Source organism: Crocodylus siamensis, chromosome 8, assembly GCF_052110815.1.
Source record: "Crocodylus siamensis isolate JL-2025a chromosome 8, ASM5211081v1, whole genome shotgun sequence".
Classification (NCBI taxonomy): Eukaryota; Metazoa; Chordata; order Crocodylia; family Crocodylidae; genus Crocodylus; species Crocodylus siamensis.
In genome coordinates, this window is record NC_143402.1 from 60,508,773 (window position 1) to 60,534,865 (window position 26,093).

Sequence of the window (26,093 nt, forward strand, 5' to 3'; positions counted from 1 at the left end):
GCCAAAGGAAGCTTGTGTTCTGGCACTCCTGAGCCCCAGCCCATAAGCACATACACAACCAGCCCAACACACCACCCTAATTGCAACACAAATGATAATCATCCTGGATGGCATATAAAAAACCTCACATGACCTCTGTGGCTCCGTAATCCTCCAGTTCCCTCTCCTCTCACTACACACCTTGTACTGCAAATACTAAGATTCTGGGCATAACAATGTCTGGCTGGCACTTCCTCTAAAACACTTTCTGATCCAACTAAATTGCCTGGAAGTGTTCATGTTAAAGAGTGCAACACTGCTAAAATTATAATTTATTACAGTCTCCCAGACATGTAATGCCTTCAGCCTTCAGAACTGTCCTATCTGAACTAACTGGATTTTCAAACAAGCAGTTTTTGAAAGAGGTGACAGTGTAATACCAGATATGATGCAGCGCACTTAGCATCAGACACAGTCAGTGCCCATATTTACTTGCATTCCACATGCAATCAGTCCTCCCAAATTGGGGTTTGTCTCTTAAGCAGGGACAATAATTTTTCTTCACTAGAACAGAAATAGAAGAATATTAAAGCACAGCATCCACTTCTGGCTGCCAAAACAGCTGCCTCTTGTCTCTGGTTCTAGTACACAGAAGGGGTGGGATCCCTCGTTAACCCTCTCAAAACCCCAGCTATTGGCTGCGCATTGTAGCTTGTGCCTCAAGGAGCACTTGAGCTGGCTCAGGGCAAGTGAGCAGCTGCATGCAGTCTGTAGTACATTGGTGAGGTTTGTAGTGTGGAAACAGCACTTCATTATTTACTGGAACTTATATAAAAACTGTTTACAGTAAAGTAGTAACAGGCATGGTACTGCCCTTGCAAGGGGCTGGGGTCTTATTACTGCACAGCCATATCAGTCAGTCCCTGCTGCCTAGGGCTACCATATGTCCGGGTTTTCCTGGATTTACCTCTTTTTTGGCCCCCTGTGTTGCGTCTGGGTGGGCTTTTAAAATAAGAGCAAATGTCTGGGTTTTCTGCTCCCCCGGGCTAGCTGCTTGGGGCTGGGAGCAGCGGGCAAGGTGATTGGCTGTTGGGGGTCATGTGCTCCCTGTGCAGGCTCCAGCAAGCCAGGTAAACCGACAGAGAGTGTCTGTGTGTGTGTGCACACTGGTGGGGGGCAGGGCTGGTGGGGGGCAGGGAACTGTGGGTCAGGATTGAGGGGCACCAGCAGGGCTGGGGGGCAAGGGTCTGCAAGTCAGGAGTGAGGGGTACCGGCAGGGCTGGGAGGGGTGCAGGGAGATGCAGATCTGGAGTGAGGGGCACTGGGGGATGGGATGGGTGACTAGATAGGGTGTACAGGACACTGGCAGTGCCAGGGGACTGTGGGCTGGGAGTGAGGGGCACCAGCAAGGGGTGGGGGACAGGGTACTGCTGTTTGGGAGCGAAAAGCACTGGCAGGGCTGGGGTCAGTGGGTCCAGAGTGAGGGGCAGCAGCAAGGCTGGGGCAGGGGGTGGCTTGTCAGTGAGGGGCAACAGAATGGGTGGGGCAGGGCATTGGCATGTCATAGCCCCCCCCCATCATATTCCTCTTCCCTCCTCCCCCCCGCACCCTGTGACAGGTGTCCTATTTTTTGGACTTGGAAATATGATAACCCTACTGCTGCCTCACCCAGACTGTCTCCCAGGATGCCGTACTTCCTAGACACTCAGTATTTCCAAGAGGGCTTACAACTCTGGAAAAATCTCTTTTTCTACATTTTTCCTTCTGCAAGACATGTCTTATTTAGGGCCAGGTGGCATGCAAGAGAATAAAGTATTTCAGGGATGTATTTTGAATAGGAAAACCTATGTGATTACACTAGGTTTATCCTAGAAAAACGTGGGCAAAATTTATTAAGATGACTGGTAATTATGGATGCTCAACTGGAGACAATGTAGAAAAGCCTCATTTTCAAAAAACTATAAGCCCCAACCCTCTGAGAAACAGGTCCTTTTATTTATTTTTGAACCTCTTCATTAAAAATTTAAATCTAAAGGGTTTCACAGTTATAGTTCTGGTTTGAAGCAGAAAAGCCTTTTGGCATAATTAGAACCAGACAAACAAAAATGAACACAGAACATTGTATTTATACAATAAGTTATTCATTGTGAAGAAGGGAGGGAGAGAGACTTGGAATTGTCCAGAATACAGTAACAGGGCAAACCAGTCATATAACTTCCTGAGCCTGATATTCAGAAGAGGAGAGCGCCCCCAACTGCAATTGAATCAACAGGAGTGCTTTGTACTCTGAAACTATCAGTTTTGCCAGGTACTAGAAAGGAAACGAGCCTGGCTAATTCACACTAGACAGTATCAAAATAACCGTTCCCTAGTAGTACAATTTTTTGCACGTTTCTAAATAGAGTCAACTTTTCAAAAACTGGTATTATAGTTTCTGTACCAACTGTTAGTGTGAGTGTGGGTATTTCCATCGCAGGATAGCACCATCTGCACTCACACTCACGATGTACTTGTTCCCAGGGCAGATCTTGAGTCGCCTGATGCTGCCACTGTGACCCACACCAACATGAGTCACCTCACCTGTATCATAATCCCACACTTTCACCAGATGGTCATCACCACCTGTGTTGGGCACAAAGGAAGAATAGGTTGTCTTGGCAGCCAATCATAATGCTCACTGAAACAACCTGAGTGCTCTGCAGAGACAGACACACACAGCAGAGTGGCACCATGACAATAGGGACTGAGGGGCTGGAGCGCTGCTGGTCTGCCCCTGCCCCCCTCCCCCTCCCGGGCCCCCGTTCCCTGGAGGCAGCGGCGGCATGGGGTGCTGACAGTGCAGCGCTGGCTTCAACCCCCACTCTGGCCTTGCCCCCCCTCCCCTGGCCCTACTGCCTGGAGGCGGCGGTGGTACAGGGTGCTGGTGATGCAGCCCTGGCCTTGCCCACTCCCCGGTCTTCCTTCTGCATCCAAGGGGTGGTCTTGCCCCCCACTTCCCTGCTCCTTGAAGGAGGCGGTGGCAGCGCCGGCCATCTTCATCCCCACCATCATGGCAGCACTCCATCCCTGGCAGACAGGCCGATGGGGATGGACTGGCATAGCGGAGCATTGCCATGACAGAGGGGATGGAAGGTGGGAGAGGGGAGAGAGGCCAGTGCCACTTCCAGCACCTCATGCCACTGCCGCCTCCAAAGAGCAGAGCTGGGGGTGGCGGGGGGGAGGGCCAGGCCACCCCTTGGATGTGGCGGCAGCACGGACTGCTGGGAGCAGGATGGTGGGGCAACCTTCCCCCGTCCCGCTTCTGGCAGGTGGTGCAGGATGGTAGGTAGCAGCACTTTGTTCCTCCCCTCCCTCCCGGCAGGGAGGGGGCAAGTGAGAGGGGAGGAAGGGAGAGAGAGATGGGAGCGGGATGGGGTGGGTGCTCCTGTGGCAGCACCCCCCAGCTGCAATGCTCCCCTCCCCCGCTGCCACCACCCAGCTCCAACAACAACTGGTAGAGTGGGGGAGGCAACAGGGAGAAGGAGCAGGGAGGCAAGGAGGCGGGGATGTTGCGAGCGGCCAGGCATGGACCGGCAGCTACACAGAGCATTGTGTGTCGATGGCCACCACTGCATGCAAGCGCCCCTCCCCCTGATTTTCCTGGCGGTGTGGGGTGGAGCAGCAAGGGGTGGGGAGGGCACATGGGGGCACACTGGGGGAGGCAGGGGGGGCCCACAGGGACAGATATGGGGGGTGGGGGGGGCGCAGGAGGCCAGAGGTAGAGAAGCAGCACCATGGGATGCTGGTGGCGGCACTTCATTGCTGCCTGCCCCCGAGCCCCATCATTTATGACAGGCAATTTGCTAGTTTTTTATTAACATTCTTCTCATCCACATACCTGTAACAAAGTGAGTCCCATCAGATGTGATGTCCATCCCATTAATGGAACCTTTCACAGAGCCTTCCAGTTCTCTGATCACAGAACCATCAAATACCTCCCACCAGCCAATCTAGAAACCAGACCAGCATGAAAATTCAGTTATACAGAATTAGCGTGATGATTTCCATTGCTTCTGGAAGACATGTTTAGCACTGTCCACGTTATATAAATCATAAGTAAAGTGTGGGACCCAGTGTCTGTTTTACCTAATGGGCCCTATTTTCCTAAAGGAAGGCTATGTTGGTTGGCAAAGCCTGCCATGATCACAGCCTGGCTCAGAGGTGTAACCAGCTAGTACTGCACCCTGGCCAATCCTCCCTCCCCTCCACCCTGGCCTTTGCCCTTCCCCTGCAGCATCCTTGCAGTTCCCCTGGCTCTGACTCTGGAGGTTCTAGCAGCTGGGAGGACAGAACAGTGGTGGTGGTACAGAAGCAGCAGCTGGAGTTTGCTGCTGCTGAGGGGAGATGTCACCTCATTTTTTTGCCACCAACATGTATGTTGAGCAGCCAAAAAGACGCTATTTTTTGGTAGCAAAAAAGAAGAGATGACATATTTCCTCAGCAGCAGGAGCTACATTTCCCAGAATGCTCACTCTCATATGCATGCATGCACTCATGCACACATGCACACACATATATAGCACCTCTTGTGACAAAAAACCTCTAGGGCCAGTGGCTTTAGCCCCTCTCTTGGGTTTTTTTTTTCCTTTTCCTTTTTCTTTGTCCTCTCACATGTCTGTCAACCTGGTTGCCCCAGGTTACTGAGTACTGACCTGGCTCAGGTACAAGGGGGTGGATCTAGCCTTTCTATTGTTCTGTGTTCTGACCTCATGACATAGGGGCTAGACTTAACCTAATGTACCTCTGACAGGTAATGCTGATGCTTTTCAAATTGATTGGTTGGCATCAAATAACACCTGTCCCTAACTGGGCCCAGGTGGTGAGGTCAGAAAGGTTATAAACAGGGTCCCCTCCATCTTGGGGTACAGGGACAGAGGCATCTCTGGTCACTGAATCAGGCTGAAGCTGCGTAACTCCAAAATCCTCTGAACATTGCTGTGAGTAATTTATCTAAGTGGTAGCCAGTAACTTAGATCTAAGTGTTCTAGAAGCATGCTAAAAAGGTCAAAGATTCCCTTACACTGTTTAGCTCAAGGTTGTTTTTCTTCAAGGTTCCTCTTAACTTGTATTCCGTACTTATGACCTCCCCCTCCAATCAATAAAGCTATCTATCTTAGCAAGCCTAGCAGTAAATGTTTGAGAGGGATTAGGCAAGCCTTTTTGCTCCCTTTGCTTTAGTCTGTGCTTCAGGCTAAAGGAAGCACCCCAAGATCTCATGGTGGGTTAAGCACCCTCAAGATCTACCAGGCCTGTGTACCCTGGGGGGCACAGAACCCGAACAAAGACCAGACCCTGGGTGGTAGCAGCAGTTACCCCAGGCTTGCGGGTGTGCTCCAGGAAGGGGGTCGATCAAACATAGGCGCCCCAGGGGAGGCACTTGAGGCTTGGTATTTGGTTGGGTGCAGTGAGGAGGGTGGGAGGAGCACCCCCTACTGACCTGCTACACCCCTCTCCCCTTAGGCAGTACCTAAGGCTCATGCCCTGCCTACTTACCCATCTTTATGCTACTGGTCTGGCTTGATTCTGATTGGAAGCTGGACTCCCCAGTCAATGACAAAACTTGCTGCCATGCCTTTGGGTCTCTGAGTTACTTCAAGCTGACTTCCTATGGTTTTACTTACATTTCTGTCTGTTCCACTTGTGATTATCTGGAACTCTTCAGGATGGTAACAAACACACTGGAACAAAGTGTTGGCCAGGATCATCTGATTCCTTATAAGACGTCTAGAAAATACCCCCAAAGCAGCTTGAGTCAGAGATTTATCCAAACTGATCACTCTGCCAGAGCTAACTTCATCTCCTGTGCACAGCAGACATCTCCTTTGCTCAGACACTGACATACTTTGGTCTGAGATTGGAGTTCTCTGAAGCCTGTTTCATTTTGGAACACAAATGAACTGAGCAGCATACCTACTCTCCCTAAACTATTCCTCCTGTCTGTCCTATTCCCTACTGGAACTGCTTCATAAGAAATTGATGTATAAAGCAGGGATGGGTATCATAGTGGGAAAAAGCTTTCATTTCAGGACAGCATGTCTAGGGGAGAGCTTGTATCTTTAGGATACACTAGCTGGGTGGTGTCTTCTACCAAGATCTTCACAAGAACACCCTCTTCTTTTCTAGGCATGCCATAGTCAAGAAGGGCTAAACTGCTGAATAAGGGTCATTTCCTTACACGAGATCCCAGATGATGCATGTTCCATCAAGGCTGGCTGTGATACACTCCAGGTTGTTCTTCTTAATCTTAATGCAAGACACAGCAGAGATGTGCTCCTTCAAAACTCCTCCTAGCTTGCGTGTGTTCTGGCCAATTTCCCACACCCTCACCTGAAAGCCACCAGTAAACAACATTGTAAGGCCTTCTTCTTACTGAGCTACAACTAGCTCAAAAGACACTTTTGATCTCTGGGTTCTGTGCATCTCTTTTAAGATTTGCTGAAGCTGAATGAAATACTATATTTTTTCCACTTTCTTTAAAGTTATTGTTGGATCTGACCCCAAATCCTGAATTCAGGTCTCAGCAGTGTAGTCGACTGAATTCAGGAAAGCAATTCTTGAGCTTTAATCCAAGAGCTTGACTTTCAGCAGTTACTTAACTGTGCCTCAGTTTATCCTCGACAAATCAGGAAAGACTGATACAGTACCTATGATGCTTCATAAGAGCATTGTGAAATCAAATCATATTGAAAATGAAGTAGACCTCAGTTTAGCTATTGAGTTCAAAGGAGCAGAATTTTGTCCTTTTGTGCTCTAAAGTTGTGTCTTGGAGAGTTGCCAAATTCCCATTAAGTAATGGAAAATGAACTTCCAAATTTCTCTGAAAGTTGCAGCCTTAGGATTTAGATTACTGATTTTGATGGAAGTATTAACATTTCAGATTGCCTTTTTGCTTGAGTGACGTATATACTCTCTGCTGTTATCGGACCATCCTTCTAGCTTTAATTTTTTCTAGTACTTGTCTTAGATTGGAAGATCTTCTGGCAGGGACCATGCCATCCTGCGTGTAGGCATACAGCAGCTAGTGCAATGGGGCCCAGGGCTGACTAAATCCTCCAGGTACTTTCATATTTCATAGATTTCATAGACATTAGGGCTAGAAGGGACCTCGGGAGATCATCGAGTCCAGCCCCCTGCCCAAAGGGCAGGAAGTCAGCTGGGGTCATAGGATCCCAGCAAGATAAGCATCCAATTTACTCTTGAAGGTGTTCAGTGTAGGTGCTTGAACCACCTCCGCTGGCAGACTGTCCCATCTACCTAACCTGATCTCTATCACCACAGTACCTGAACATCTCACAGCCTTTGCCATCTTTATCCTCTTCACACTTTTACTGTTCCTAATGTGCTGATGGGAAACTGAGGCACAGAAAGACTAGGGGCCATATTTTCAATGGTACTGAGATGTTTAAGACCCACTAAAATCAATGTAGTTATAAAGGTGAAGAAGATCAGCCCTTTGAAAACACTGGGATGCTGTTAAAATCTAACCCTCTGAATATGTCAATACAGCTGTCCCTGTGTTCCCAGGAAGGGATGGTGCTAAACATGCCCAACCCACCTGTTCAAATTCTGACTGGCTCGTTAAAGGTAGTTACCAGCTATAGTTATGAAAGCACAGCTATTTCACTGCATTACCTGCCCTTCACCTCCTCCACTGATGATCCTTTTACAATCACTTGTAGCAGCGATGGCTGTGACTCCCAAACTATGCGCATTGTCAATCACATACATCAGTCGACCAGTCTCTGGTGTGAAGGCACGGATTTTCCCATCATTCCAAGCTGATGCAATAAAAAAATAATGAATCATGGCAGAACAACATCCTTCATATTACTGTACCCTCCCTAGGGTCCTCCTCTACACTGCCACTCTCAGAACTGAATTGCAGTGGATCCTGTGCTCTTACTCTGCAGAAGGCAATGCTAGTGGATCTGTATAAATGGTTCTCCATCCCCATGGCCTCAACATCCCTCAGCTGACTTTGGTGTGAATTACTGGGAAGCTGGGCTCTATAACATGCTAGAGTTCATATCCTCTTCTGGCTCCCCAGATCTTGTTTCCCTCACACATCACTTCTGCTGTGCCTGAGGATCTCTACAGCTGAAATGCCTTCTGGCCAGTGGGATGAATCAAACGAATTGAGTCTTTGGCCCTCCCCCATTCTATTCTAACTATGTTTATTAACATCTGAGAATAGTTTGGGACTGAAGCTAAATACAGAGGTCTCTGACCGTTACCTGAAATAATGCTTTTGCCATCCCTCATGAATTCAATGGCATGGCAAGTCATATTGGGGATAGTGATTCGTAAAAGCTCCCTGTTTTCTGGGGTGTGCCACACACGGATGTCACTCTTGGAGCAGGTAGCAAACAAGTCAGAAGTTCCCCTATGTAAGGCAGAGAAGCAAGTTAGTGAGGGGTAGTCACAGTTAGATGCATCCTTATTAGATCTTCATTTCCCCATCACAGCTAGGTGTTCTTTGTTTCTGATGTTTAACTGTAGTCTCCTCTGTAGGGGATACCACAGTTAATGATGAAAGACAATTTTCATTCTGTACTCTTAACTTTGTGACAAGTTCACCTTTTGGGATGGAACAATTTATGGGAAAGTTTAACTTAAGACACTACAACAGTGTAATATAACATGTGACACTGTCAAACACAAAATTGTAAGCAATGCCCATGGACCCAATAAAATCACTTTCAACAGCTGTGTTACTTGGATATTAGATAATATATTAGATGATGTTCAAAGTTTTGGATTAGAGATCGTGAATGCAGCCACATCTGCAAGGGTTGTTGGTTATAGCTGACATAGGTAGACAAGGTTCTTCAGGTAAATGTGATGTCTTTTATTAGACCAACTCAAATAGTTGGAAAAATTCTTCTTAGCAAGCTTTTGAATATAAATACCCTTCGTCAGGCTGAAAGCATCTGCAATTGGTGTGTGCTCTTCCTGGATGGAATGAATGCCCATTCATATATATACATTTATATATATCATATGTATATATAGTCCATGATTTTTTGTATCCAGTAGGTTGATGAAGTTAAGTTCCTAGGCTTGTCTACAAAAGGTGTTTTGTAAATTCTCTTTGAGGATTAGAATTGAGAAATTGGAGGGAGAGTGGTTGTTTTGTGAGCTGTGGGCACCCACAAGTAGCTCTGTATTTTTGTCTTTGATAGATTTTCGATGTGCATTCATTCTGGTATGCAGTTGTTGTTTGGTTTCTCCCACATATTTTCCATTGGGGCATTTGGTGCACTGGATGAGATATATTACATTTCTGGAGGGGCAAGTATAAGATCCAGGAATGGTGATGGTTCTGTTATGGGTATAGTTACTGTGGAAATGGTGGAAATGTGTTGGAAGATTTTATATTTTTTCCCCCAGTATGGTCTAGATCTATTCAATGTGCTTTGGGCCATATGAATTTTGCTTCTGGTGATGAGGTTGGTGAATCTCCAGTCTCTCAGGGAATTTACAAAATACGTTTCATAGATGAGCCTACAAACTTAACTTCAAAAATCTACTCGATACAAAAAATCATGACTAAATATGACAGACATTGGCTTTATAGCACATTATAACCTGCCTGCCATCTGATAACCCCAGGTAACCTGTCTGCAATATTCTTCCCCGCTTTCCTCCCCAACCCTACCTTTCTCTCACCTATTGTCTCACAGGGCTTCTGATCCCCCACACCTGCCATGCATTTGCATTTTCAAACCAGTATTTTGCATACTGGCTTCCATTCTACCTAGGAGAGAACACAAAGAAACAACTCTCCCTCTGCCTGAAAAGGGTGTTTGTACCTGAAAGAATAATTTTTCCAACTATCTAGTTGGTCTAATAAAAGATATCATATTTACCTAAAGAACCTTGTCTGCTGTATCTGCAAGTATCAGTACCACTTAAAACAATAAATGCAAGAAACATTGAAAGATGCATTGCATGCTAAGATATGGATTAGTGAAGGATCTCCTGGCTTAGGATTCATGGCATTTTCCCCAAGAGTATGGTATAGGGCAAGGGTTGGTAAACTACAGCCTGGGGGGCTGGATCCAGCGTGCAAAACCTTTGGATCCAGCTTGCAAATGTGGGAACTCAGTGGCAGGGGGCTTTGGCTGTGGGCTATGTTTCCATGCTGCCGTAGAGACAAGTGTTAGCAGCAGCTGGGTCCTAGCACTCCGCCCTTCTTTCTGACACACGGTAAGTAATTCTGGCTTGCATCTGGAAAAATTTGTCTACCCCTGGTGTAGGGTGTTAACACTGCTGTTACACAAATTCGTGTAATTACAGCGCTTCAGTTTAAAATTCTTCCTGGAGGTCTGATCCACTACTTATTTGTCACTTCCTGAACAGCTTTCTAATTCAGCAACTAACCTGGTTGCACTGAAATGCTGGATGAAGCAACTCCTACATGCAAGTCAGAATGTAAATTCTGTGAGACTTTGGGAGTCGCCTGGCTAAAAAGTGTTGTACAGGTATCTCCACCTCCTCCCATCCTCCCCACACCTCCTTTTTCAAGGGTAAAAAGGCTCTCCTTTACTTATCCTTACAGGGGAAAAATGATGTCATTAATTGCTTCGTTATGACAGGTGGCAATGCATTTCTCTTTAAACTCAGCGAAGTTAATTCGGTAAATCTGGGACTCTTCTGTTCCTGCAAAGAACTGGTGACCTTGACCTCTGAGTGTCAAGGAAGTGACACCACCTTGGACCTGAATTTTCCTGTTAAAATAAAACAGAAGTTTGACCTGATCCTGATTTTTCTTATATTCTTCTCCCTCCCCTCCTCTTGTATTTGGCCTCTACTTTGCCTTCATCCCCCACCATGCTCCATAAGAAAAGGCAGGAGCCTTGTTAAGACCAACACTCCATTTCCTGTCAAATTCATTAGCACTTCATGTTATCTGTAGTACAGCACAGACTAAAAGCACAAGCACATACACACATTTCTTTGGAGCAGGTTGTAGATAACAACACACCTTTGCCTATCTTTTTTACTAAAGTGCACTTCAGTAGTATTTACCCAAGAGTATACCAGGCAGTTTAGATGTTTTGGGATGTTTAAACCATATATTGCTAAGCTTTCAGAAGTGCCTACCTAAGTTGCCTATGCCAACAATGCAAAATGAGTAACTGCGTGCACAATCCTTGCAAAACTAAGGACGTCATCCTCCCGCTCCACTCAGCCTTGGTGAGACCACAGCTGGAGTACTGCGTCCAGTTCTGGGTGCTGCACTTCAGGAAGGATGTGGAGAAGTTCGAGAGTCCAAAGGAGGGCCATGCGCATGATTAGATGTCTGGACAGCAAGTCATATGAGAGGCTGAAAGGCATGGGACTGTTCAGCCTGGAGAAGAGAAGATTCAGAGGGGACATGGTGGCAGCCTAGAAACATATTACGGGCATACATCAGGGTCTGAGGGAATATCTGTTCACCATTGCACCCCTGGGGAAGACAAGAAACAATGGGCACAAACTGATTGAAGATCGCTTCAGATTGGACATAAGGAGAAACTTCTTTACAAGCTGAGTGCTGAGAGTCTGGAACAGACTGTTGGTAAAGTCACCCACCCTGGGGATCTTCAAAAAGTGCCTTAATGCCCACTTTGCTGGGGTCATCTGACCCCAGAAGTCTTTACCGCTCAAGATCTGATGATCTTGTAAGGGCCCTTCCAGACCCTAACATCTATGAATCTACAAATCACATAGTGGTGAATGATGCCAGCAACTCTGTTCTGTAATCACAGTAGAAGGGTCATAAGTAATTAGACACACATTTGGATACACTCTCTTATAAAGCTATTGACAAAGCCCTTTTTGAATCTAGTGTCCTCTTACAACTACTTGTTAACTTCAAGGGTCATAGCCTAAGCTGTTGTAAAATGGTGTAATTTCATTGACTTCAGAGGAGCTACACAAATTGACATCTATATACATTATTTTAAATGAACTAGCAGTATTTAAATTAACATTTGCAAAGGAATAGAACAACTCTATACAGTAGAGTCTTCAAGAGGAGACTGGACAGACACCCTGGTGGGATCATCTGATCTCAACAGTATTCCTGCCCAGAGCAGAGGATTTGGACTCAATGATCTTTTGAGGTCCCTTCCAGCCCTTAATTTCTATGATTCTATATTTCAGCCAGTGTCCACTTCATTTTATTGCCCTTTCAACAGTGTCTACTTTTGCTGAGAAAATTAAAAAACATGAGATTTCTCTGTTATTACTTAAAAAGCATCAAAACTGGTATCTGGAGTGTGCTCTGGAGTGGGTACATTACTGCCCCATTACATTGCCACTCTGCACCACTACATCCTTATGTTACTTCAGTCTATAGACTCACCTGATTGATCTGTAGTTTGAGCCTTTAAAGAGAGCTATAATCCCTCCTCCAGTGCCGACTAGTAACTCTCCTGTCTTCAGCAAAAGCAAAGCTGTGACTCCCTAGAAGAAAACAGGATTAACACACAATTGTACTGAAGCAGCATCTCTTTATTGATGCAGCTGTGCTGAATAGCATAACAGAGTCTTTGCCATGCTCCCTGGGGCAGTCCTTACATCATTCAAATATTGCTCTATTAGTATGCCTCCACTGTGCCAGGTAAAAAGTAGTGTCTTCAGAATGAAAATGGAGAAAGCCTTTATTAGATATAGGTATATTAAAAGTCAGTGTAAAAATGTTAACATATAAAAAAGGAAGCGATAGCATTGCACCTACAGATGTAGTAGAACAGAGTATGCATACACAACTTTACCTTATGGTAGCCTTCTCTGTTAGTGCCTAAATTCATTCTTTCAAAGCTTTTTTCCCTCCATTTTAGATATTACAAAAGTACATAAGAACTGACATTTTCTGGGTCAGATCATATGTCCATCAAGCGCAGTATCCCATTTCACACAGCACCAGAGATGGGAGGGAGGAAACAGCATGACCAGAATTTCCCATCCCCTGCTTCTCCCCCATTGCACTGTTCAGCAGCCAGAGGTTTAGGAACTTCTCATTTGGAGGCTGCACCCCAGTCTACCACGCTCCATATCTATTAATATACCTTTCCTCCAAGAATTGGCTTAGTCCCCTTTGAACTAGGTGAAGCTACCAGCCCCCACAACTTCCAGAGGCAATGAATTCCACAGGTTAACTACTCGCTGTGTGAAAAAGCATGTCGTTGTTACTTTTAAGCCTACTACCCAATACTTTCACCTCTGTCCCCTTATTCTAGCATCGTGAGAGACAGTAAATAATACATCTCTATTTACTTCATCTGCACCATTTAATATTTTGTAAACCTCTATCATGTTCCACCTCAAGTATATTTTTTCTAAGATGAAAAGTCCTAGTCTATTTAGTTTCTTCTCATATGACAACTCCTCCATACCCCTGACCATCCTTGTTGCCCTACTGAAACAATTCAGCCCAAACTGTCTCCCCCAAAACTATTAGGTTTTTTTCTGCAGGACCCTAGTTCCCACAGTGCCAGAGAACCATTTTCTTCTTCCTTGTGTGGAGGGTGGGGTGAATGAGCCAGTCTCAGTGGGCTTGTAGCAGGGAGCCCAAGGCCTGTTACTGAAAAGGGGAAGGCACAGCAGGCTAGCCTAGCTGTCTAGGTAGGCAGACAGCTGGGCCAAGGCTACTGGCATAGGAATTACCTGGGGGAGTAGTGCAGATTTCCAGGCAACCAGATAAAGGTTACATGCAGACAGGCTAAGCTGCAGGATGAGGGCCACGCTGCCCATTAGATGGAAGGAGAAACCCCTGTCTGGGACTGGGGTGTCACTTGAGCAGAGGGGACAGGGCTCCAGGGCAAATAAACCCAGCACCTGGAGGAAAGCACTCAATCAGGTCTGGTGCATTGCAGGGAACAGCTCCAGGAGACATCCTGGCAAGCATCAAAACACCCTGAGAGCAGAGAGGCAAGAGCTCAAGGGAAGGAGGGCTGGCAAGACCTTCTTTTTACCTGGAGTGGGAGAGGTTTTGATTGAAAGCTGTGGTTTGCATTTTGTCTCAGTTTTATACTGGAGGACTGAGTTGTGGCTGTGGGGGAGGTATGGAGGCCACAGGGGTGCCTGAGGAGCACCCAGCTTAGAGCCTTGTATGGATCATGGACTTGGGGGCAGGTGGGGGGACTACAGCTTTGCCTGGGTCAGGGACCCCAGAGGCCCAGCCCCTGGGAGGGTAAGGACCAGGCCAGGGAGGCTGAAGCCCCAACAGAGGCATTCAGGCCTGAGAGGGCTAAGTGTTGTGGTGCAGCCAGGTGGCGTGATACTACATACCATCTGAGAGGCAAGGGCATGGCTAAGGGAGTAGATGGAGACCACAAACACAGTCCATAAGATGCCTGCTACCAATAGGGCCAGAAGAGCTGCAACAGACTGTTTGAAGGGTAAGTAGGCAGTGGACTGGACCCACTCTGGGCCTTTGGGGCAGTCTCCCAAACTGTTTGAGCAACATCCAGGTATGGCAGACAAAATAACAGGGAAAGCCCCCCTGAGTAATTGGACTGAGCAGCAGCCACATGTCTACCAGGGGATGCCACAGCACCTCTGGGCACAGGTCCTGTCACATGGCCCTCAGGAATTGCTCAGCAAAGAGTTTCAATATGAGATGACACATTAGCCCACCAAGGGTCCCTACTACCCTGGCAGAGAATGGGAAGAACGGGCTAAAGCACCAAACTGGAGACAGGAAATCAGCTGTCCCCCAAGGTATGCATCAGATCTTACTTTGTGTATTTTGGAAAGTCAGAATAGTTCTCTATGAGAAACTTGGGTTTTGTTTAAATAAAAACGTTTCTAGCCTTCACACTGGGTGTGTCTACACGTCCACCCATGTGCAGTCCCTACTGTATTTTTAGTACTTGTATAATCAAGTATGAAATAATGTGCAGTGCAGCAGCCTACTGCACATTTAGCACAATCGCATGCTTTTTCTGATGCATAATGCACAGTAGACTAATACTAGTTTGCATTAACATATTTGCATGGTTTTTGCCATGTGCGCTACTGTGCAGTAGAATTAATCTATTGTTCATTAAACATATTGTAGGTGTGCCCACTGGTGATGGACAGCAAGGAAACATAACTTTTTAAAGGTCAAAAACCAGAAGGAATTTAAAGAACACAACATTTACTGGTTAAAAGGAAAGTTTTTTGTAGTCGGTCTCCTGACTTTTGGGAACCACATTTCATGACTCTTGAACAAATGGTGTTGGCAATACAGCGCACTGTCTATCTACAACTCCTGGTATTCCCAATGCATCTCTGAGGCAAATATTGGCTTGGCTCAACCACACTTTGTTTTCAGGAGTAAACAACTCCCAAACAGCAAGCCCACAAGTCCTTAGCCTGGAGAGGATTGAGGTTTAGTTATGGATGTGAGAAGCCCAGCCAGAGACAGAAATAGTAAGGGAACTTTAATTTTTCATAATTTTTCACAACCTAGTGGGAAGCTGTAAGAGAAGCATCCAGACAATATACATTACAGTGCACGTAGTTTGAGTTTGGACACACTGCTTTTATCCAGTTACCCAGATGAATGGAATCACTTGTATTAATATTAATCCTGCTTATGTTTCGTGGAAAACGTTTTAAAATTCTCTCCAAAGAGACAACCATCTATGTCACATTATTTGTGCTTCTTTTTGTTCAAAAAAGTACTATTAAGCTGTTCTATGTTGTAGTCCTGTGTGTCAGCTCAGTAGCAATACTGGGGATGCTGAAGTCTCTTCACCCATTCAGTTTTCATGGTCCAATATTTGCCAAGGTCCCACCTGGGTTGCTTGTGCCTTTAGCACCCAGGACTCCCAAGTATTCCACCATCTCAGTACCAGCCAGGACAAGGATTGGTTAGCCTCCAAAATCAGACAAAATTGAATGTATTCAATCTAGCGTAGCTGTAAGCACTAGCAAACATCTGCATGGAAACACATTTCTAACCTAACCCAATCTAGCCTAAACAGACTTGTTTATTTCTAATGTGTTGATTGGTTTCAGTAGCTTCTCTCACTTGATGTCACAGCACTCTGACATCATGGACATCATCCCTAATTGTGGAATGTCTCACACACCAGATTTTATACCATCACCAAGAGAACAACGGCAGGAAGAAAGCCCATTTTCATGTAAATGTTTTCAGCAAAAGAACGAAAACAAAGAAGGAAAATCAGAAAATATGATCCAGAAGCAGAACTGTTTCTAAACAGAATGTTTTTCAAAGTTTCCTATGAAGCATCAGCCGTTCTTTGAGTCCCCCGTTATCTGAGACCCATCAGCTATGCTTTTGATCTACTACTGCACAGCTCTTCCTGTAAAAAAAGCTCAGTTTCAAATGCCCTTTGGGTTTAGAGTTATAGCAGGTGGGGGCACTACAAATCAAACCTGTAACTGTGGAGAACATTAACAATTAATAAATTTGCACTTTTATGGCCCTCTCTACACTACTTCAAGTTTCCTGGGTGTCATGTTTTAATTGTCCTAATTTGAGATTGAAGTTGATACTACAAACAGTGAAAATTAAGCATCCTTAAATAGTCAGAACACACTGTTAGACATGCCAATATTGGCATTTGATTTCAACACTGCCTTTGTAAGTGGGCTGTTTTTCTGTCAAGGCTCTTCTCTGAATCATGAGTAGATAGCCTTATAATCTACTTTTGTTGTTCATGAAGCCAAGCAGCTCATATTAATAACGCAATAAATATTGTTTTATATTCTTTTGCAGATGAAATGCAAAGCATGGTGGAGGGGTTTAAATATCATCTTTTATTATTTACTTTTTACAAAAAGAAAGCCAGTACTTTGAAGTATGCTGATTACAAAGAAAAATCACAAACCAAATCAAACCAGTCCATCTCCTCAATGAGATCCTCTCCTTTCTGTACCACTGCAGTCTCTTCCAGACTTCTTTGCTACACTAAGGTCTTCCCCTTCAAGTTCTTTTAAAGACACTTCTCCAATGCAGACACTCCCAATGTTTCTTAGACTGCCCTTACCAGTCACACACCTCACTTCTTACCTGCCTTACAGATGCTGCTAAACAAATGGGATTTCTCTGCTTGAGAAACCATGCAGACACAGGGTGAAAGTTCAAAAGACATTTTAGAGTGTAGACCAAAATCTAAGCTGAGCTGAGGAGGTTTTTTTTTCAGTGGGTGCTAACGTGAACTAAGGAAAGGTTTAACGTCACACTTGGGATAGAAAAGGTCTAGATTATTTCTTGTGTAAGCAAGAGGGGCAATATTATTGTTTTTGTTCTTTCATAAAGTGTGGTATGTCTTTGAGGTGCAGACCTTTCCTGCTGTGCTGCAGGAACCATGGCTTATACTCCTCCCCAGTACAGACTGAAGGGTGGGACTGGAATGCATGGGGATTATGACGTACCTCATAAAGTGATAGGGTAAGTGCTTGAGGAGATCCAAGAGTAATCCTGAGGTGGAATCTGAACTCTGGTTGTGGCCACAAAGCTCAGCACTTACACAGCTCTGACCTTTAATGGGGACACTGAGACTTTTGGCTACTAATCATGAAATCCTAGAAAAATGGGGAAGGAAGGAACTTCAAAAGTTCATCTAGTTCCTCCCCCAGCTACTTTATGATCCTTATCCCAGACAAATATTTGGTAGAAATACCTATAATACTTCTTCCCTTTGCCCTACACTAGTTTCTGGGGTGGACAAGGGTGGCTTTATTTCTCCACTCCCAGAGGCTTTGGAGGTTACTAGAAACTGGACAAGTAAAAAGTGCATTCTGTTTTCTCAAGAAATAAGCTCTCCTCCTCTGTGATCAGGCACAGGGAAAGCGATAGGCACCATGCCTCAGGAAAGGTTATTTTCCTCTTTTCCCAACTGCGTAGCAGAGAAGGGGAAAGGAAATTTCAAACCAGCAAGAGAGGTGGAGTGGTGGCTGCCAGGAGAGGTACATCAACTACCCAATCCCATTGAATGCCACTTGGAGAAATTCAGATAGCCAAATACTGCCCAATATTCAGCCAGTTCCACAACTGTTGTCTTCCAGTTTGTTATCCCCACTTTTTAGGTTCTATTCAGTATAACTGTACACTTCAGGTGAAGTAAGCACCAAGTGAGCTAAACAGAGAGGAAGAAATACCTGCTCGAGGCAATTCCTTTTTGTTTGTGAAAGGAGATCCCCTTGGGACTTTAATTCTGCATGGCCAAAATCAGGAGTGTTTGCATTTGTTTTTCCCCTGGTTTGCCTGTTTCTTTATCTTATATTGAATTTGATAAGAGAGAATCTGTGATAGCACAAGAGCTGTGGGCAAAACCCATCTCTGGGAATATACTGAGAAAGAATAGAATCTGAACCAGGTCTTTGAACTCAGTGCCAACTATACCCTTCATAAGGAACCACTAGCACAGAGCTGGGATTAGTTTTCTGAGTCAGATATGTGAAGGCTCTCCTAGAGGAAGGAATAATGTACCACTTTCACTTACTTACAAGAAGGGGAAAGGGAGGCAGGGGAATAAACTACATGAGAATCTGTTGGAGTTAATAAAAGTTAAAACACAACCCCATGGTTGCCACTCACCTGGCTGAACTTGTCCTTCATAGGTCCATAGTCACTCATAAGTTTGCTTTTTGTATTCAGTTTCAGGATGTCACCACTTGTAGTCCCAACATAGAAGTAACTATCATCATCTGCCATCTGGGGGAAGGTTTAAATAAGGAAAGCAGGATCAGCTATCTAGATTTATACCATGGGAAACTCTGTGATGTGTTAGTGGTTACATGTCAGTGTATTGCCAGGATTTCATTTGGACTGGTATAAATGAAGTTTGTGTCCAGCACCACAAACAGATCCATATCTCTGTTGAAGGTAAGACATTTTTCTAACTAAAACTTGATAATGCTCATGAACAAAAAAAGGATTTTTTGCATGCCAGAACTTCTGGCTAAAAGTCGGCCTTCTTCTTTTCAAAAACACTAAAAAAATTGCTTTGCTGGAGAAAAATATTATCGGGTACAGTCTCCAAGGTTTAATATTTTTACACTCATCATGGTGTTACAACTGATAAACATACCATCATTACAAATGGTTAGGATAACCTACAGGTCTATTGAGACATAGTCTAACTATACATCTTTTGCTGAAACTTACTATGATACATGTGATCACTCTCTTGAGCTGTCCCGTTTGGCATTCAGTTGACCTGATTTTTCTGTTTGGTAAATCCAGTTCCCATACTCGAATGGTCCCACTGTAGCCAAAGAATACACATCACAACTGAATTCATACATGCACAAATCTCTGAGACCTTGGAATAATGCACTGCTGCAAAAAAAACTTCAGTATGTTCTGCCTGGGGTCTATCATCTTGTTAATATAAAAGGAAAAAAGATACAATTCCAGATAAACAAAGAAAAGAAAACCAAAAAAAAAATCCATTGTATCTGTAAGATAAGTTTCTGATGACTTCCATCTGATTAGCCAACAATAGCCCAAAAGTGCAGAAGTATATACTGTAGTCATAGGGACAAACCACCTCAGTCTTTCCTTCCCTGGTTACACATACATGGGTGGGACCTTGTGCATGCTCTTAGTTCTGAATAGACTGGAAAATAAACTATCCAGGGCAATTCAAATAACTTCTCAGTACTGCAACTTCAGTGCAACTAGATATCACCACCATATCTATTACACAAAAATATTATATTAAAAGAATATCAATGCTGAAAAATCAAGCACTCAAAATTTAAGAAATGCCATAATTTAGACACCATTTACAACTTTAATTCAATCTCCTTATCATCATGTGTTATGATGCAGGCTTAAAGTATATAAGCAGCTATGGGTTTTTGCCACAGGCTGCTGCCTCATTCATTGTACGACTATTGTAATTATTTCACAGTACCAGTACATAAGACAAGATATCAGTTAGAACCGTTCTATTGCTGAGATGTTGTAACAGAGGGCATAAATGCAGTTTCATTCTGTGTTTCTACCTGCTAGGAGAGAACATAACTGAAGAGCTTGGATGGGGTTGTGAGGTGTTTACAGTGATAAAACGAAAAAAGAGTGCCACTAAAACACGACTGTCACTTTCCTGTTTCTCTTCCTTTACCCCACACTCTCTCCTTTACCCCACCTCTCACGGTGTCCTTTATTTTGTCCCATTCACAACCCATCTCTCCCCCATGTCATGTTCATTTTTTCTTTGACCCATTTAGCAATCATTCAAAAAAGTCCGTTTCAATTTCTAATGGAAAAAAACCTACTAGAACCAATAAGATATGTGGATGGACTGACAAGCAAGAACATTTGGGCCACAGATCTTACTCTCAATATGCTTTTGTCTCCTTTTTTTTAATATGTTGTGTAAAACATCTAGCAATTCTGGATGTCATGGCCGTGATTTTCAAGAGCACCCAAAAATCCCACTTATTTTAATAGAAGCTACAGGCTTTCAGCATCTTTGAAAACCAGGCCAGATACAAGTAATAATACATTCATTCTGCTGCAATGACAGCTTTGCACTGAAGGGCTCTCACACTGTCGCAAGCCAGTGCCTAGAGGCTGCTGCTGGTATAGGTAAGAAATAAATTGATGACCTGCAAGGTGTCACTATTCCTATATTATAAAGCTGTTGTTCAGAGTCATTTGCTGACTGCTTTTCTCATGTAAACATTAGGAGGAACATATGGGGAATGAGTACAAACCCCTGCCAACAGCCACAAAAGTTGCACGCTGCTCCTTGCATATACTGCTTTAAAAGCTTACGCCTATGTGTAGAACAAGCAGAAATACCTCCTGGGGACAAGCTGAGATAGTCAAAGACCCCTACAAAGCAATAGGAAAAACATTAACACTGTTTCTTAAGTTTCCTGCCACCTAAATAAACAGTTTTTGTAAAAGGAAATATGTTTGTGAACTTTTGTCCCTCAGAAGCACTTCTTTCTCCTTGTGTAGACAAAACCTTACTTTCCAGCACTAACGAACATCTCATCTCTGCATCTGGAAAAAGCCAGGACAGTAGCATTTCCAGCACTTTGGGCTGAAGCAGGACTGCCACAGATGGCATCTCTCTTAGCTATGCTCCATACGACCACACTGCAAAACAGAGGAGGGAGATTAGGTTTCAGCTTAGCTGAGTGGCTTGAAAACATCATAGATCAAAATGAGTCTGACCATCTTCCCAGCCTAGATGAATAAAGGGTTGGGGTCACTTTACAGATATTTTAACCAAGGGAAATTTTCAGTCATGTTATCTTATCTAATAGATATGTGTACTTACAATTCATGCCCCTTCTTCATAAAGTAGTTTAATGATTAATGATTTAATGGGCACTTGTCCCTCAGCATCTAATGACCATGATTCATGATTCAAAATCATGTCTTCTGTTATCAGTAGAAATTGATTTGATGGGTCTAATCCTGTCCTCACCATAAAGACACTACCCCAAGGGTGTCAAACATATGGCCCAAATGGAAGAGTTCCACCTAGCCTGCCAGTACTCCGGCAGGGTACTGGACATTGGGGGTGGGGCTACTGGGGTGTGGCCACCTGCAGAGTTTGGGGTGCCTGGACATGGATGAACATGGCCATCAGCAGCAGGGGGTAAGCAAGGGCTGTGCAGACAGCGATGATATGTCAGGCTTTCAGGCCTAATTTACTGTGAAATACCATATTTTATTGCATAGAATACACCCCCTTTTCCCAGAATCCAGCTGCTGGAAATTGAAGTGGACAGTGTATGTGAGAAATATGGTAAGAGCAGGTACTGCCATTTAAGGGTGAAACCAAAAGTAAAATCAGTACAGATCCACAGGAAGCAGAACAATGAGCAGGCTCAACTCCTTACCTACTTAGTTACTTAAAACAAGGACAAATCTTTTTGCATTGATTCTGACTTTGAAAAACACAATGTATATAATATTCCAGGGCATGCGTATGTGAGAAAATATGGTGAGTGCTGTGTAGGCTGGGAGATGGTGTAAATGACACCAGCTTAGTCTCCACCCGCTTTTTGATGCTTACTAGAAACAAGACTCACAACAGGACAAGGGGGCGAAGCACTGGAGCCCAGTAGCTTGTTTCCTCCTCACATATGGAAGCTGTCTCTCTCTCACCTGGCCCACACCTTACAGGGCCAGTCAAATCAGGAAGGAGGGAGAATCAATATTTAAAGTTTCTTACTTGCCATCATCCTGGCCTCCCAGTGACACCAAATAAAGGTCATTTGGAGAGAAGGCCAGTTTTTCTACTTTTCCCTTGTGAAGCGACAGCCGGGCAAGCAGCTCTTTCTTCTCATAGTCCCACAAAATGATATCTGCCTGAGATCCAAAGCACAAGGGGTCAGAGCAAGAGTAGTATTCAGAATGTACTTTGGTGCTTTTGTAGCTAAGCACCACGATTCAAAGATGTCAGTCTAAAGAACATAAAAGCAGCCTTCTTTCCAGCCCAGGGCTCCAGAGGTTTAAGTACTGTTCAGATTAGCCCCTCTCAGAAGCACCAAATTTGTCACTTTAATGAATGTGTTTGATTTTAAAGTCAATGTAATGACAGGGCTAACAAGTGCTAAAAGAACATTTGAATTATAATTTAAAATTCTAAAATAATGAAGGGCTTAGTCTGCCTGTCCGTGTGTCGGTCTGCCTGTAATTCTTCTGGGCAACTATGCATGCGTCGCCAAGGGGGCCGGCAGTGATTGGCTGCAGGGGCTCTGCCTCCTCAGGAAGGGAGGTGGGAGCCCTGCTGTTTTGTGGGAGGAGGCAGAGGCAGGCGGCAGGGAAGGAGGAGCTGCTGCCACCTCCTCAAATGGAGGGAAGCCCTGCTGCTCTGCAGGAGGAGGCAGGAGGGTAGGCAGTGGGGAGGGAGCCGCTGCCACCTCAGGTGGAGGGAAGCCCTGCTGCTCTGTGGGAGGAGCTGGTGGTGGTGGACAGGCTGGGGAGAGGGAGCTGCCATTGCTGCCATCACTGCTTCTTCAGGTGGAGGGAAGCCCTGCTGCTCTGTGAGAGGAGGCAGAGGTGGAGGCGGGTGGGGGGCGGGAGAGGGAGCTGCTGTGCTGGAGGCTAGAGGAGGAGGTGGCAGAGGGACTGGTTACATGGCCAGCCCCAAAGGGTAAGCGGGGAGTGGGGGGCATGTAAACACTCCCTGAAACACTGTCATTCGTGATGGGCAATTGGCTAGTAGTATATAATGCTAGTCTCTTCCTTGCCCTTTTTGAAGAACAAATGTATTAAACTTCACCGAAACCCTGTGGATAGGCAAAAGTGAGGCACAAAGGTGAGATTTTCAAAATTATTACACATCTAAAGATGCAAATAGGTGCCTAGTGGGATTTCAAAATTGCTTAATGTAGAGATACACTAATACATTAGTCTATATTGTATCAGCACCAATTAAAGGAAAATTGACATTATTGGCAATTGGTTTTTTTTGGCTGATATGGCCAGTAATGTCACCAATAAATGCTACATGCATGTGTGTAGCCGCAGCATGCATGCAGCCAGGAATGTAGGCTGGCAGCTTGGAGAGCAGTGTCTGGCTAGTAAGTCTGGCGGTGGGGAGGGGCATGGGGGAGGGAAGGAGTGTGTCAGGGGGTGCAGATCAGGGCCCCCATGGTGAGAGAAGGAGTGGGGCTGGAGCAGGGGCAAGCACTGCCCAGCTGGGATGGAGCAGGGTATGGAACAGAGCCGCAGCTTGTCGGGAGGGGAGGAGGGGGGACAGCTCCAGCCACTGCATGCACCCCTAGGGGAGGCATGGGCAGCACGTGCCCTCCCAGATCTGTGTACAGGGTGAGGGTGGGCTGCTGCTGTGTCCTCAGAGCCGGGGATGTACCAGCCTCTTCCTAATGAAGGAGTTGGATCTGAGCTGCTCCCCGAGATGAGCCATGGCTTTGTCCCATGCTCTGCTCCAGTTGTGTCCCACCTGAGCCTGCCCCTGCCCCACCTCCACTCCTTCCCATACTGCAAGGGCCTTCATCTGCACCCCCTCCCCTCCTCCAATGCACCTTCCCTCCTCCAAGTCCCTTCCCCAGCACAGCCTTACCAGCCAGACACTACTCTCCAAGCTGGTGGGCTGCATATTGGCAATCAGATCGGTATTGGCCAATATGGCTGGTTAATAACTGGCTATCTGTATTAGTCAAAAAAATCTTTATCGGTGCACCCCTATCCTAACGTGGGAATTGGCAACCTACAGGCTGCAGGCAAAATGCAACCTGTGATCCAGTTCATGTTTTATGAATAGTGTACTGATCCCCTGTTGTAGCCTAGCAGTCAGATCCCAGCCAAATTCTCCATTCTGCATTTCATGAACAGCCTGCGGAGGGCTCCACACACTTCCAGCTCCAGCTCCAGACAGAAAGCTGCTTTCTCCCCCACAAGCTACAGGGTGCCGCTTACTAAATTAGCCACTCTAAACTGTCTCTCACTAGATCTTTCAGGAAGGAGGGCAAGAGATCAACCCTCTGCCCAAAGCAGAAACTGGGGTGCAGCAGGGGATGAGCAGTCCATGGAGCTTGCAAGGGGTGGCTTGCCTTAAGCGACTTTGGAGTCATACTCCCATTCTGAAGAATGACTCAGTCATGTAGCAGTCTAAACCCCATTATTAAATGCCCAGGTCACTTCTGAAAGTGAGACTTGAGCTCCAAAGTCATAGGCACTTTTGAAAACAAGAGACTTGTTTAACATCACATATAGAGAATCAGAAGCAGATCCAACCATGCATTCCATCATGAATCCCAGTCTCCTGCAATAGCTTTCCTACCTTAGCATTTGTTTTCCCCTCAAAAACAAAAACTTCAGTTATTATTTAAACCAATAGTGCTCGGCCTTTTGGCCCTGCGAGCCAGATGAGTGTCTTGGAGCCAGTCTGCAGGCCAAACTTGGCTGTCCGTGGGCCAGATCTGAGCCTGAGGCCTGGCACCACCCCTTCCCTGCCCCACATGCAGGGATTGGGTCCCGGGGCTTGGTGCTACCCCTGCACCCTGGGATCTCGTGTTGGATCCAGCATACAGGGCCTGGGGCTCCCATGGGTCTGGAGATTTGGCAGCAGGGGAGTGGTGCTGCTGCTCTCCCACCACCAAATTTCCAGACACATGGTGAGACCCACTGGCTAGATGACAGGGCCCTGTAAGGTGGCTGTGGCTCATGGGCCAGAGGTTGAGCACCCCTGGTTTTAACAACCAATGGCTCCAGACAGACGGTGTACACCAATGTAGTTACAAGTAACAGGGCTAGTCCCACTAAATCCAATGAGGCAAAACACACAAAAACAAAGGGAAAAATCAACCCTGCAAGGAAGAGGCAGATTTCCTACTGGTGGTTTGTAAGAGCTGCCATGTTTTTAAATCGTTACCCACCTTGAACCCCATGAAAGTGACCTGCCCAGAAGCAATGTAACGTCCGCTCGGAGACACAGCAACACAGGAGACATTGTTCGTGTGACCGTGCAGGAAGCTCTGGCTGTTGTTCAAGTTTTCAATAATCACAGTGCAGCCCAGCGGATAGATGAGGTGCTCCCGATCGGGGTGGCAGGTCAGACCTGCATGGATATGCCCTGAAAGGAAAAGAGATCAAGGGGATGCGGCTGCTTAACAGCTCCACGGACTCTTCAGCAAACACCTGCCCGCAGCCCCTGGCCCCGGGGCACCGTGGCTCTGACTGCAGGGATGCAGCCAAGAAATCCCCAGGGAAGGGAGCGGGCAGGACACGGAGAGGCGGTTTCGAGCAAGGCAGCAGCAGGGATGCCTGCCTCAGCGGCTGGGAGGCAGGGGAGAGATGCATCCTCACCACCTTGCGAGACGCAGGGGGAAGCGGGAGGGAACCAGGCTTGCGGCGCCTCTAGCTGGGAGGCGGAGGGCCCGCACCATTGAAGCCGATGACGGCCTGCAGCTCCAGCTCCAGCTCCTGTGCCTCAGGCTCCGCGTCCTGCCGGGGCGCCGCCATGGCTGTGTACAGAGGTCGCTATGGCAACCGCGCCTGCGCCTGAGGCCTCGGGCGGGGGGGCGTAGCCCACGCGTGGAGGTGGGGGTCCAGCGGCCGCTGCGGCCCAGTGCGCATGCGCCCCAACCGAGTGGGTCAAGCGGCCGGTGGCTTTCCGCTATGATGT

The 26,093-nt window shown here is 45.9% G+C and overlaps 1 protein-coding gene across 2 annotated transcripts; it reads right to left on the minus strand.

Annotated features, from left to right (window-relative positions):
* Window positions 1-1,870: 1,870 nt before the first annotated feature.
* On the minus strand, window positions 1,871-26,076 carry LOC149858832 (cilia- and flagella-associated protein 52-like). Of its 2 annotated transcripts, none has more exons than XM_090059906.1 (14): window positions 25,852-26,076; window positions 25,345-25,541; window positions 22,176-22,312; window positions 20,960-21,088; window positions 19,139-19,238; window positions 18,569-18,685; window positions 12,371-12,471; window positions 10,578-10,748; window positions 8,253-8,401; window positions 7,651-7,796; window positions 6,194-6,345; window positions 5,640-5,742; window positions 3,857-3,968; window positions 1,871-2,601 (listed from the first exon to the last, which is right to left on the minus strand). In XM_090059906.1, exons 1-14 carry the CDS (start codon window positions 25,928-25,930, stop codon window positions 2,426-2,428), a joined length of 1,869 nt encoding a protein of 622 aa, XP_089916032.1. In that variant the 5' UTR covers window positions 25,931-26,076; the 3' UTR covers window positions 1,871-2,425. The 2 variants fall into 2 exon arrangements, with proteins under 2 accessions (XP_089916032.1, XP_089916033.1); XM_090059907.1 differs by having other exon boundaries at window positions 1,872-2,601; window positions 25,775-25,907.
* Window positions 26,077-26,093: the final 17 nt, after the last annotated feature.